Raw genomic sequence first — 14,661 nt, forward strand, 5'->3', positions numbered from 1 at the left:
GACCTGACCCTGCAAAACTTTCAATTAGATGAGATCAGGCAGGTTCAGGGTGGTTTGGCCATAGACTAGCTGAGTAATTCTCAAGGGAAAAACGCATAACAAAATTTGGACTCAACATTTTTGAATCCAAAAGCTAAGTATTTCAAAGGTGGCATTTTAGTACTAACAATAAATTTATAACACTTCTGAATAATCTAAAAATTTTAATATGGCAATAAAAACGTTTTTCTTCTCAAATCTCTTTGATCATTTCAAAATTAGGTATGGGTTTTTTTTTTGTGTGTGTGGTTGATGTTATTAGTGACATTTCTTTTTTTCCTGCCTAGAAAAATAATTCATTATACTTTATGCCTTCATGTGTGTGGTTGCATGGGAACTTTCCCTACAGATACTTCATCTTTCAAGATTGCACTGCCATCCCTCTTCAGTCTTCTGGCTAGAAGAACTGATCTGGTTATTAACCTTGTAAGGACCACCAGTAATGTGTGTGCTTGACATTTGCTGATGTTGCTCTTCCCAGAGGGGCTGAAGGGGAATAGAGAACACAGCTTACCCCAGACTGTTCACATAGTCCTCATATATGTTACTTGGGATCAACTTTTGTTGTGGGTAGTTGGATGAGGTAAAGTAGGCAGAGAGGAAAAGGCTTTTGAAGTTCAAAAGTTAGGTGTGAACTAAGATTTCTACCACTGAGAAGAAAGAGAGAGAGAATCCAGTGCTTTCCTTCTTAGTCTGAGGTCAAGGATAAACTCAAGTTTGAACACTTACATACACTTGAGCCCTGTATTTGACAAGGCACTTGGCACCAGCTTCAGGATTAAACTTAATTTCGAAGTCATAACCTTTGGAATTCTCAGCACCTTTGGGAATAAGCTTTAGTTTTCTAGCCAACTTGTGGTACTCTGCTAACTGTGCTTCAATCTGGAAAAGAGAACACAAAAGGAAATGTTAAAAATGAAACGATCCTACACTGTATGGTTTTCAATGGTCATTTTTGCAATTCGACACAGTTGTTATGCCAGTGTTTGGTAGTTTGATGATTAAAGGATAGCAATGTAAAAGTATACAAATGAAAGTTTGTACAATAATTCTAAGGGTGTAACTGGTTGGTGAGCAGTATACAATTTACTCCATATAATTTAGAGGAAGTCCATGTTTCGTTATCAACTAAAATTTACTCTCTCAAACCTAGATATAGATATGAAATAAAACCAAAACTTAGAGCTGGGTGGTGGTGGCGCACGCCTTTAATCCCAGCACTCGGGAGGCAGAGGCAGGCGGATCTCTGTGAGTTCGAGGCCAGCCTGGGGTACAAAGTAAGTTCCAGGAAAGGCGCAAAGCTACACAGAGAAACCCTGTCTCGAAAAACAGAGAAAACAAAACAAAACAAAAATAAAAACAAACAAACAAAAACCAAAACCCCAAACTTATATTTGACAATATATAAACTGAAACATTTTAATTATCCCAAATAAAAGAAATAGGCAATTTACATTTCAAAGTGTTAACTTAATTATACTGAAAAAAATTTTTAGTGGTTCATATTTCTCCCTGTCCTTCAAGGCTACATCTGAATGTTACCAGAAAGTTATTCTTTCCCTCTGATGGAGTCCCTAGTTTTCCCAAACTCTTACTTTTACATTACAATGTGGCCCATCTGTTCACTTTTACTAGCTACACGTCAGCTATCTAGACCCAGATGTGTCTCCTCCCCCTGCCCTAGAACACAGCCTGGCAGATCCCCTCCTTTGTTACTCTACCGCAGTGCAGTGAGGGACTCTCTAGGACCCAGCAGTGTCTGTCCCACTGCTTCCTGCGCCTCTTTTTAGTCTACCTGTGTCTCCAGTTTCTTCCTTCCATAGTCAATCCCCACAGTGAACACTCTGGGGATCTAGATGGCGCTGCAGCTGTTGCACTCTACAAGAGTGCTGGAAGACTACACTACCAGACTGACCCACAGGGCAAACATTTAGTACAGAAAAGAGGTTACAGATGAGCTGCTTAGAGTGAGGTTTGCTATCCTAGTGAGATCCTTTGACACTGCTCTCAGCCAGCTCTCTGTTCACAGGACTGGAGTTGGGCCCCTCCCTAGGCCACTGCTCACCTACCTCCTAGATTATTTTCTTCTTCCAGCTTGTTCATCCAAATGCATGTGAATTCTTTTTAGTTTCATAGACCTAATGTTTATGTAGTCCAGAGATTTATAACCTTCCCTTTCTTACACAGCCTTTGAGAGGTAAGGTACCCTGAAGTAACTCACTTCAGATTCACTGATGTAGTCTCATTACATTCCATTTTCTAAAGAAGCAAGTGGAGGCTATGAAAGGTTAGATGAATGCCGGGTGGTGGTGGCACATGCCTTTAATCCCAGACAGATCTCTGTGAGTTCCAGGCCAGCCTGGTCTACAGAGTGAGATCCAGGACAGGCTGGATCAAAACAACAGAGAAACCCTGTCTCAAAAAGCCAAAAAAAAAAAAAAAGGTTAGACGATGCAGACTATGCATGCCGATAATAGCACATTATGCGCTAAAGCTAAATCAAGCCTGACCAAATTCTAGGTTCAGACACTGGGTGCTGTGTCCTTTTCTTTGGTATTATGTATTGAACTTGATACCCTGAGTATGCTAACCTTGTGCTCCATCACTGAGGTACTCTTAACTGCTAGTTCTTATAAATGTGTATAAATATTTCCTTTATACACGGGATGGAGCTTACCTACAAGGGATATGAAGATAAGAAAATGTAGATGACTTACACTGAACTGCTTGCTCACTCTATATTAGAATCACATACATTCCCCCACACCCCCATTTCTTAGTTCATGATCAGAAAACCAAGTTTATCTTAAATTTGACTGATAAACATTGGGGGGTGTTAATGAATTGGCATAAGGATATGAGTGTTTTAGTTGTGCTAAATGTCAGTGTTAGAAAAATGTATCACTCTACCTACTGAACTCCTCTTGGTTACACAGACCTTTACTAAGTGATGAGTGGTCGGTCACTCAGAAAATGGCATGACTTACCGCCTCTTTGCCTCTGGCGTATTTTAACTCTTCATTCCACATCTGTTGTTGTTCAGCTTCTAGGTCTTTGGTTAATTTATTAATGGTCTGCTGCAATTCATTTTTTTCATGATTTATTCTCTCAATGTCTGCACCTGAATACTTCTGGTTGTTAACAATATTCTGTAGCCGAGTGGTCTCCTGTCTTACCGTTTCACATTCTAGTTCTGCATTGGAAGAAACAACATTTGTCAACTTATTTTAAAAAAATTTCTACAAAGAAACTGATGGAATCATTTAAGACTCCTGATGTTTAAATGTCTACTTTATACACTTTCTTTCTTTTTCTTTTCTTTTCTTTTCTTTTTTTTTTTGGTTTTTTGAGACAGGGTTTCCCTGTGTAGCTTTGCGCCTTTCCTGGAACTTACTTGGTAGCCCAGTCTGGCCTCAAACTCACAGAGATCCGCCTGCCTCTGCCTCCCAAGTGCACCACCACTGCCAGCACATACTTTCTTTTGGATAGCTGATCCTACTTCATTAATGATATAAGCCAACAACTAAAGTTTTATGTTAACATCTTCCACACTGGCTTACTGCAGTTTCAGAAAGAACTATATGACAAAAATGTGGCCCCATTCAAAGTTCCATTTAAAACTTGTAAACTGGCATAGTTTGACTTTGTTAATGTTCATTTTAAATGCTTCTAATACTCTTGTATAAATCCTTTGAATTACTCAGAAATGTGGTTTTTACAGCATAATAGTTGGTAAGCTCTACCTCTGAGCTAGTGTAAGTAACTTTATGCACGTATTATGTATCTGCACAAAAGCATGACAGATCTAAGGAATTTAAATAAATATGTCCTATTCATTTGTAGCCACAAATGGCTTTAAGTAATCAAGGAAGTTAAAATACTCAGAGAATTAAACCAAATGACAGATGAAGTATTACTCTCTCATCTACACAGTTTGTGATTTTTGGACATAATATTCTCATAAGAATAAGGAGGTACTAAAATGATGTGGTTGGTAAAGTGCCTATAGTACAAGAATAAGGACCTAAGATTAGATCCAGCACCTACATAAAAGTTGGTCATGGGACATGCATCTGTGACCTTCATGATATGGGTACAAGGTAGACAGAAGCAGATCTCTAGAGGTCAGTGACAGCCAGTCTAGCTGATGAGATGAGCACCAAGTTCAGAGAGAGGCCATGTCTCAAAGTAAGGTGCAGAGTGATCAAGGAAGATCTTGATGTTGACCTGCGGCTTCCACATACATGCACAGACATACTGCACATGTGCATAAACTCACACATAGATGTACACATACCACAGAATACACAAACACACTCACGAAAAGAACAATGTACTAATTCTTTTTATTACGTACTAATGAAAAGGTAATATTAGTATTGTTCAGTTACACTGGGAGTAAGAGAATAGTCTACGATACAGAATAGAAAAGGACATTGATCAGGGCTGAGAAAATAGTAAAGAGTTCATTTAGAGCAGACCCAATATGCACAACTGGAGTATTTTGTAAAATCCTGATTTTAGCATATACTATGTGAAAATTACAAGCTTTGGTTTTGTAGATGATCAAAACTAACAGACTAAGAATTAAATCTAAAACTCTAAAGATCATCTACACAATCTACACAGAACAGACACAAACTAGGAAATCCTAAAGGAAGAAACTGAGCAGTTCTAGGAAAACTGCAGTTGTCCATAGATTTAAAGTATAGTTTAACGGCTCTGTGATTTCAGGCAACTTCTGCTCTGCTTCTGGTGCCACAGAAGTTAGCAAGCGATATGTATGGTAGTATTTTCCAAAGCTTAACTAAGGTTGGTATGTGTTCCTGAATACAATGTTAGAAAGACATAGGACACACACAAGCTTCCTTAGCTCTGCTTTCCATTTTATCTTGAATCAATTTCAGCTGCTGACTTGCTTACAAGGGACTGACAGAATAAGACAGTTACAGGCAATTGAGGGAGGCAGAGATCAGGAGCTGGTGATTAGGGCCGGTGAGACAGCTCAGCAGGTAGAGCCTTGCTGTGCAAACCTGACAAACCGAGTTTGGTACCCAGAACTATGTAAAGTAGCAAAGAGAGAACAGACTCTACAGGAGTTGTCCTTTTCTCTCCACACATGTACTGTGGTATGTTCTCATACATACAGCATACACGCTAAATAAAAATACAAAAATTACAAAAAAGGAATCTAGTTTATAATGTAAAACAGAATATATTTATATAGAGTATATTATAATGTATCATACATAAAAATTTATGTAGTTTATATTATATATATATTTATAAGTTCACATATAATGTATTATATATAGAAACATATACAGGTTCATACTCAGAGGACTTCTGTTCTCAGAATAGCTTGTCTGTGGGCTTCAAAAAGCCATGTGTTTAGGCCAGGCAGGTACAGGAGTGCACACCTACAATCCTAGTACTTGAGAGGCTAAGGACTGCCAAGAGTTGAGGCCAACCTGGGTTGTTCAGTAAGAACCTGTCCCAAACCAAAAACGTCACGTACTGAGAATGTTGGAAGTTACAGTGGGTTGAGAAAGGGCTATACATCTCTCAAACATGTAAATATTGCCTCATCTGGAAAATAGTCTTTGCAGACATGACTGAGAGTGCTGATGTGAGATAACCCTGGATTATGCAGGTGTGCCTTAAATATCACCATAGGTGTCACTGTAAGATAGAGGCAAAGGGAGAGTTCAAGCAGACAGACAGAAAGAAGAGACCTAGGGACCAGAGAGATGCTCAGGTTTGCAGCACTTGTTGTTCTTGCAGAGGACCTATGTTCAGTTCCCAGCTCCTCCATGGGTGGTTTACAACCATCTACAACTCCAGTTCCAGCAGATCTGACACCCTCTTCTGACCTGAGGGTACCAGGCACACATGTGGTGCACTTACATACACAAAGGCAAAATACACACACAAATAAATTTAACATACACATTAAAAAGAAAAAAACTTAAAAAAAAGAAAAGAAAAGAAAGAGGAGGATAGAAGGGTGTGGTGGCAATTTATAATGCCAGTTTTGGGGAAGCTGAGGAGGTAAGATTTTGAGTTTGAGGAAGGCTTGGGCTATGTATTAAAGCCCTCTGAAGGCCGAAGCAGGAGGATTATCAATTCAAAGACAGTGTCGGATACAAACATAGTCTTAACAAAGAGGAAAAAAGAAGAGGACACAGAGTAAAGGCAATGGAGAAATGGAAGTAGAGACTAAAGTGATGTGGACATAAACCCAGGATGTTGTCAGCCATACAAGCTGGAAGAACAGACTCTTCCTGAGTCCCTTGGCAAGCACAAATTTATTGAATCTTAGATTACATTTGTAGCCATGAGAGAACAAATTATTATTATTTAAATATTTATTTATTTATTATGTATACAGTATTCTGTCTGCATGTGTCCCTGCATGCCAGAAGAGGGCACCAGATCTCATTACAGATGGTCGTGAGCCACCATGTGGTTGCTGGGAATTGAACTCAGGACCTCTGGAAGAACAGCTAGTGCTCTTAACCACTGAGCTATCTCTCCAGCCCGATAGAACAAATTATTATTATTATTATTATTATTATTTTGGATTCTTTGAGACGAGGTCTCACTATACAGCCCTGGTTGTCCTGGAATTCACTCTGTAGACCAGGCTGGCCTTGAACTCACAGAGATCCACTTGCCTCTGCCTCCCAAGTGCTCTCAACTATGCCCAGCTGACAGAACAAATTCAGAAAGTTATCACAGCAGGAAAAGATGACATAGCTGTTGGGGTATCAGACAAGTCCACAAAGGCCTAGAGGCCAATCTTCACGACCTCTTTGTCCATTAGCTCTGCTTACCCACTCTACCAATCTCTTCATCAAGATCACTTAATTTCTGGTCTAGAATGGATGAATGTGACTCCAAATTGCTCAAGTATGCCTTATACTTTTGAACATCTGCTTGCAAGGAAGTTCTCAGCTTCTTCAATGACATCAGACGATTCTTGAAGAAAAAAACATATTAAATTATTTTCACCAAGAAGCATTTTGTATTTTAAAGAAAGCAATATTATTTATACTTATCTTAGAGGAAGTCAAAAGAACTAAAAAAATAACTTTGGAATTACTATTATAACTTAATAATTTAAGGAGAGACTTCAAAGAGTTTGGGATAGGGAAAAACCAAGGAGAATGTAAAAACACAAATATTTAACATCTGATTACTTTGCAGAACAATCTGGGTGCTCCATTAATAAAACACAAGATAAAGTTTAAGATTCTGATATCAGGGCTGGAGAGATGGCTCAGGGTTACGAGCACTGGCTGCTCTTTCACAGGACTTGGATTCAATTCTCAGTACCTACATGGTGGCTAACAACCATCTGTATCTGAGTTCAGGGGATTCAACATCCTCTTCTGTTCTTCATGGGCACTGTGAGCATGTGGTACACAGACATGCAAGCAGGCAAAATACCCATACATATTAAAATAAATACCCATATTATCATCTTGCTTTTATACAAACATGTAGGCTACCCTATACTCTATAAGCGAGTTTGTCTCCATTCTGTTTTCACTAACTAAACTCAGGGCCTCTTGAGAACAGTGCTCCTTGCAAGTATACACTCCAAGGACCTTGTTCAAAGGGTAGTTTGGGTCTTATGTAAACAGGCAGGAATCTTTCATCATATTCTGAGCACCATTAGTCTACCACTGATAGACCACAAGGGAAAACAAGGCACCAGACACCACACATGGTTGCATTCAAAGTCTGTCTTATCTAACCTTTAAGAAGCTCATTTAAAAACACCTGCCAGGCCGGACAGTGGTGGTGCATGCCTTTAATCCCAGCACTCAGGAGGTAGAGCCAGGCGGATCTCTGTGAGTTCGAGGCCAGCCTGGTCTTCAAAGCAAGTTCCAGGAAAGGCACAAAGCTACACAGAGAAACCCTGTCTCGAAAAACAAAACAAAACAAAATACCTGCGGGGGGCTGGAGAGATGGCTCAGAGGTTAAGAGCACTGACTGCTCTTCCAGAGGTCCTGAGTTCAATTCCCAGCAACCACATAGTGGCTCACAACCATCTGTAATGAGATCTGGTGCCTCTTCTGGCCTGCAGTCATATAGGCTGTATACTTAATAAATAAAAAAAACAAAAAAACAAAAAAACAAAAAAACAAAAACCTGCCAGAAGAGAGTCTTCTCAAATATACTCAAGAGTCTAAGGAGCTGTCAAGTGAGTCTAGAAACACATTTACTAACCGGTTCTTTTTCTCTTTCTTGCTCCAATCTTGCAATCTCTTCATTTAATGCTTTGATTTCTGCTGCTAATGACTCCAGCTTGGACGCATCTACCTTATATAAATCCTCTGGAGAAAAGCCCAAACACTTCATCAGAATCAATCTACAGCAGTCTTCAGGTTTTCAGATCTTATCCCTCACTTCCCAAATCCAGCATGCAGCAGAGACTACCTTCCAGTCTAGCAAGCCTTTATTCTGACTTCATGGAACATCCTACTGCCTCAACCTGCGTAAGCTTTCTTCCACAGCACTTGTTGTCATGGGCCTTATACTCCTTATTAAATTATCACACCTTTCTATCTAACAGAATAAAAGCTCATAAGGCCAAGATTTTCTGTTGTCATTACTGCCACATAGTAGGTATATAAAAAATATTTGTTTGAGTGGATTAATTTATGTTTAATTATATACAGAAGTATTAAGGAACTCACTGAATGCTTTCCACATTAGATCACAATGAGTTTCCTTTGTATGCGTTATGTATGTTTATATGGTCATGAGTATGCATAGGTGCATAGAGAAGCCAAAGGTTGACAATGTGCCTTACTCAGTTGTTTTCTTTCTTTTTTTCTTTTTTTTTGGTTTTTCGAGATAGAGTTTCTCTGTGTAGTTTTGGTGCCTGTCCTGGATATCACTCTGTAGCCCAGGCTGGCCTCGAACTCACAGAGATCCGCCTGGCTCTGCCTCCGAGTGCTGGGATTAAAGGCGTGCGCCACCACTGCCTGGCTCAGTTGTTTTCAGATAAAAGTCTCTCACCAAACCTAGAGCTCCCTGATTTGGTCAGATTGGCTGGCCAACAAGCTCTAGGGACCTTAAGCCTCCACCTTCCCACCTGCTACATTTGGTGTTTTTAATGGGTGTGGGAATCAGACTCAAGTCCTCATGCTTGTTGAGGACCTACTTTATGGACCAAACCATTCATTTCTCTAGTACCGAATTTTTGCCTTTTAAAATGTATCTATCTGCTTCCCGGACAGCTGAAGGCCAGCTGGACTGTCTTCTTTACTCTTCAGGATGACACATCTCTAGAGCATCCTAAGGGAATGCTTCTGTTTTTTCCTCTCCTTTTGTGTCATGGGTGTCAAAGTGATATTCCCACATTACTAGGTATATCACCAGATAACACGAAGTGAAAAAATAATTTATTTGGCAATGTAGTACCCTGTTAACTTCCTCCAAGTTTTAATAGAGTTTACATATTTTCTCTAGGTAGTGCTGTAACTTCTTACATATTAGAGCATGGACAATTATCTTTTGTGTTCCTGTCAGAGAGTTTTTTAATACTTTATTTTGTTTGGTTTTGCAGGACAGGGTTTCTCTGCGTAACCCTGGCTGTACTCAAACTCACTTTGAAGACCAGGCTGGCCTCGAACACAGAGATCCACCTGCCTCTACCTTCTGAATGCTGGGATTAAAGGCATGTGCCACCACTGCCCGGCTCATTTTGTATTTTATAACATTGCTTTCTAGTTTGCAGAGTTCCAAAGAGGTCAAACATTTGTTGAATTCACACAGCCAGAAAGGGTTATGACTCAGGTCTGATTATAACAGTATTTTTTGCTTAATTATTACTTCTTCCCATTAAAGAGCCAACAAAGAACAGGTCAGAGGTACCCACCTGTTATAAAGTGGCTCATGAAAAACGGGCATGGCAAGACAAGCAACCACCCAGAGGTCAGTGGCAGCACAGCAGGGGAGACACTTACTTAGCTTCGACTGCAGCTCCACATTCATGTCGTCAAAGCTGTCAGCGCCAGTCATGAAACTCTCATAGCATTTTATGGTGTAGTCCAAAAACAACTGATGTGTTAAGCAGATTTTAAAACAAAGACATAATTCTCTATTTAGTTTGTTTCATTTTTGTTCAGACTGGAAATTCAAATTTGAATAAAAATGAAGTAAAAAATAGTAGGCAGTTATATAAATTCCTTAGAATAAGAGATTACAAACCTGTTATTAACTGTGTTATAAAGATGTATGCAACCTATTACTTCTAAATATGAATGTGGATGAAAATACCAAGTTTGGACAGATATTTTGAAGTCAACCCAGGAAGCTTACTAATGAGCACAATTCAACATAAAATGAACAAACTTAGTCTTCTTTAAGAATGCTGGGGCTGGAGAGGCTCAGTAGCTGAGAGCACTTGTTTCTCTTGCAGAGGACCTGGTTTTGGTTCCCAGCACCCATATGGTGCCTCACAACTATTCAAAGCCCCAGTCCCAGGGGATCTGATACCCTCTCTGACTCCCTTGGGCACTAGGCACGCATGTGGCGCACACATATATGCAGAAAAAATATGCATAACCATAAGAAAAACAAGATGAAACAAAACAAAACAACAACAATAACAACAATGCTAGGGCTCAAGAGATGGCTCAGTGGTTAGGAGCAATTGTTGCTAATGTAGAGGACCTGGCTTTGTTTCCCAGCACCCACATGGTGATGCACAACTAGTCATAATTCTAGTCTAGAGGATCTGACACCCTTTTTTGGCCTCCATGGGTACTGCACACATGTGGTACACAGGCATACATGCAGGCAAACCATCCATACACACAAAATAAAAATAATATTTTTTTAAATAAACAAAAGCTCTTTGAGTCACTACTATGCATCTATAAGACTAGCAGAACAAAACAAGAAGGATGCACTTTATGAAAAATTGAAATGGACTATGATTATCTTAGTCCAATTAAATAGACAGGGACTAATTATGAAAGTCAGAACATTGCTAATAAAAGCTATAATTACATCGAAACTTCAGGTGAGTAGTGACGTGGCAAATAGAGACCTAAGAAGACTATTAGAGCTGTGACTATCTATCTGAGAGAAAGCAACTCTCTGTTTTCCAACATGAAACATTGTGACCAATGTAGTTCAGGCTGTCTTGGAACTCACTATATAGTCCAGGATGGCCTCCAACTGGTGATTCTCCTTCCTCAGTGACCTTGAATGTTGGAATCATAGTGTGTCACAGCACCTGACTCAGAATGGCTAATCAGAATGTTCCACAGCCTAGATGAAGAACTTATTCCCAAGACAGACACATTCCCTTTGTACCAATCCTGTGCTTACTAAGAAACCCTCTCATTACCCTAAATAGGCAGTAAATATTCCTGTAACCAGAAAGGTAGGCCACTGGTGGTAAATTAATGTATTTTCATGCCACTTCAGTTTACTTTCTTGAGAATTCATTAAGTGAATTAGTTTCCTCAGGTGTGGTAAGTTTGTAGTCCCCCAAAGCTGACAACCAGAAGCTGAAGTTGTCCTGTGATAAACTATGCTGTAAATATAGTCCATTGTACATGTCGTGCCGTGCAGCCTCTCCCTAGGAGCTGTGCTGTGACTGCCGAGATGGCCTAGGGCCCTGGATGCTTCAGGCAAGCACTCTGAAGGAGCTCTGGCTCCAGCCTGAGAAGTCTCGAGAGGAAAGGATCAAAGTCTCTCCAGAAGCCTCTGCAGCTTGATCATTGCTTAAATGTGGCCTGTTCATTCTTGTTCAAAACACAGGGGCAGACTGATAGCTCAGTGGTGAAAGTGCTTCCTGCACAAGTCTGACCACTTGAGTTCGAGCCTCAGAGTCTACGGTGGTCGAAGGAGTCAAGTCCTGAAAGTTGACCTCTGATCTCATGTGTGCATGTGACACACATGGATGTACACACACACACACACACACACACACACACACACACACACACACTGTAAGGAAAAAAGGTCACTGATACTATGCTAGTCAGTTAATGTATCTCTGAACTATTTCTCAGGCATTAGTAAAAGATGAGACTACAATGATTATCACTTTCATTTTGTGAGAAAGGCTTTAACAAGATAAAATTAAAACTAGTGCACAAAGCAATTCTTACTCTGACAGACTTATGTAATAACTGGTCTTTAATATTTATCAGGCAACACACATAATCTAAAGTTTATTTTTGAGCTGATGTTTGTATTTTAGAATATGGTGGGGTTTGCCATGCATTTTAGGCTCTAATAAAGAATATGGAACCAACTTATATCTCCTGCTAATAATTGCTTTTCTCTTTGCACTTATGATCTTCCTTTTTTTTTTTTTTAAGCCTTCCAAGTGCTGAGGTTATGGGAGTATAACACCATACCCAGCTGTTGATTACTTTTAGCACAACTACTTTTGGAGGTGATAACTGAGCTAAGTGACAAAATGGCTAACTACAGAAGTCAAAACAAAATAAACCAGAGCCTACATTTTTTTTGTTGTTTTTGTTTTTTTGTTTTTTGAGACAGGGTTTCTCTGTGTAGCTTTTGCGCCTTTCCTGGAACTTGCTTTGGAGACCAGGCTGGCCTCGAACTCACAGAGATCCGCCTGGCTCTGCCTCCCGAGTGCTGGGATTAAAGGCGTGCACCATCACCGCCCGGCGAGAGCCTACATTTTAAGAGCCAATATGCCAATTCTGAATGTAAGACTTCAGCTACCATGAAGCCAAAGCAGAAGGCTGTGAGTTCAAGGCCAGCCTTGAGTACAGAGTAAGTTCAAGGCCAGCCTCAACAACTTAAGAGGACTTTTTGGCATGAAAGATACCCACATAGCTATGTTTTGTATTGACTAGGAATTACATTAAAGTAAGATACAGGAGGGAAAAAGCCTTACCTATAACATGTATATTGCTCTAGTAGCTTTCTTTCATTTCTTTTCTTTTTGAGACAGGATCTCACTATGTAGCCCTGAGTAGTCTGGGATTTACTATACAGACCAGGCTGGCCTTGAACTCAGAGATCCGCCTGCCTCTGCCTCCTGAGTGCTGGGATTAAAGGTGTGCACCTGGTTACGTCTGCATTTTTTAGTTAACATTTTTAAGTTTCTGTGGTTAGTAATTTTAGGAAGTTATAGTGTCATTTCCATAGGAGGCACACTAATAAGTATTTTTTTAAAGATCAATTTTATTTTACTAAGAACATTTTCTTTAGATTGATTTATTTTATGCGTGTTTTGCTTGGGAATGGTTGTCCATGTCGTCAATCCCAGCATTTGGAAGACAGAAGCAGGGAGCTCTCCTTGAGTCAGGAGTCAGCCTGCTCCACACAGAAAGTTCTAGGATAGTCAGGAATACATAGTAAGAATTTGGGCAACTTTGCCAAGGCCACCTTTGCTGCTATCACCATGACCTACAGTTCCTGAACCCCGGACCTCTGGAAAGAGACTATGCTCACTCACTAAGTCTCCCAGTCAGGAATTTACTGACCATCTTGTGAAAACTTACACCAGTGTCTCTGTTTAGAGGACTCAGGATTCAGCTGTGGCCATCACATAAGGGTTTTTACACAAGGAAAATTAATGAATTAAGTCTGATTAAAAAAAAAAATCAACCTCAGGAAAAAAACAACCTTAGAAAGTAAAAGACAAGTTCTATAAAAGAATACTTTTGTGAGGTTTGGTATTTAGCTCAGTGGTAGAGCGCTTGCCTAGCAAGCGCAAGGCCCTGGGTTCAATTCTCAGCTCAAAAAAAAAAAAAAAAAAAATACTTTTTAGTGAAGACTATCAAAGCAACCTCTTTATATATGTTTATGGTAATGTACAGTACCTTATTATGTATAATTCCATCTTCAGTTTCTTCTCCCCAAGACTGCCCATCATCAAATAAAGGTAGGCTTTCTTTCATGGCAGTATGAACCTAATTAACACACAAACAACACATTAAGTTGACTGAGTTGATAGTTTAAAAAGATGCATTTTTTAAAAACTTATTTACTTTATTTGCATTGGTGCTTTTGTCTGCATGTATATTTCTGTGAGGGTGTCAGATCTCAGAGTTACAGTTGTGAGCTGCCATGTGGGTGCTGGGAATTGAACCCTGGTCCTCTGGAAGAGCAGTGCTCTTAACTGCTGAGCCATCTCTCCAGCTCCACAAAACAGCATTCTTGTAAATTGGTAAGAAAAAAGGAAAAGAAGGCTAGAGAGAGAGAGGTAACAGCATGATCTACAGCCCTGGCAACCTGGGTTTGATCCCACATATATGTATACGTGTGCACATGCACATGCAAACACACAGTAATAATAATGATGATGATGATGTAAAAGGAAAATAGTAAATGATAGGCAATTACTGTTTTTTTTTTGAAAGATTTATTTATTTGTTATGTACACAGTGTTCTGTCCCATGTTTGCCTGCATGCCAGAAGCAAGCATCAAATCTCATTATAGATGGCTGTGAGCCACTCAGGACCTCTGGAAGAGCAGTCAGTGCTCTTAACTTCTGAGCCATCTCTCTAGCCCAGGCAATAACTTTTGTGCAAAACTTTTATGTCCAGCTTTAAAAACAAAAATATGAAAAAATTAGCAATATTCTTTTTGCTTATCATGCTGTCAGT

The 14,661-nt window shown here is 39.7% G+C and overlaps 1 protein-coding gene across 1 annotated transcript in view; it reads right to left on the reverse strand.

Annotated features, from left to right (window-relative positions):
• Positions 1-14,661, reverse strand: part of Ndc80 (NDC80 kinetochore complex component) — a 38,523-nt gene that overhangs the window by 13,052 nt on the left and 10,810 nt on the right. The window contains exons 7-12 of the mRNA XM_036173489.1: positions 13,875-13,964; positions 10,023-10,116; positions 8,278-8,384; positions 6,876-7,020; positions 3,027-3,232; positions 769-921 (exon numbers count right to left, since the gene is read on the reverse strand). Coding sequence (XP_036029382.1) covers positions 769-921; positions 3,027-3,232; positions 6,876-7,020; positions 8,278-8,384; positions 10,023-10,116; positions 13,875-13,964 — 795 coding nt within the window. The remainder of the gene's footprint in view (positions 1-768; positions 922-3,026; positions 3,233-6,875; positions 7,021-8,277; positions 8,385-10,022; positions 10,117-13,874; positions 13,965-14,661) is intronic.

This window comes from Onychomys torridus, chromosome 23 (assembly GCF_903995425.1).
Source record: "Onychomys torridus chromosome 23, mOncTor1.1, whole genome shotgun sequence".
NCBI classification, from domain to species: Eukaryota; Metazoa; Chordata; class Mammalia; order Rodentia; family Cricetidae; genus Onychomys; species Onychomys torridus.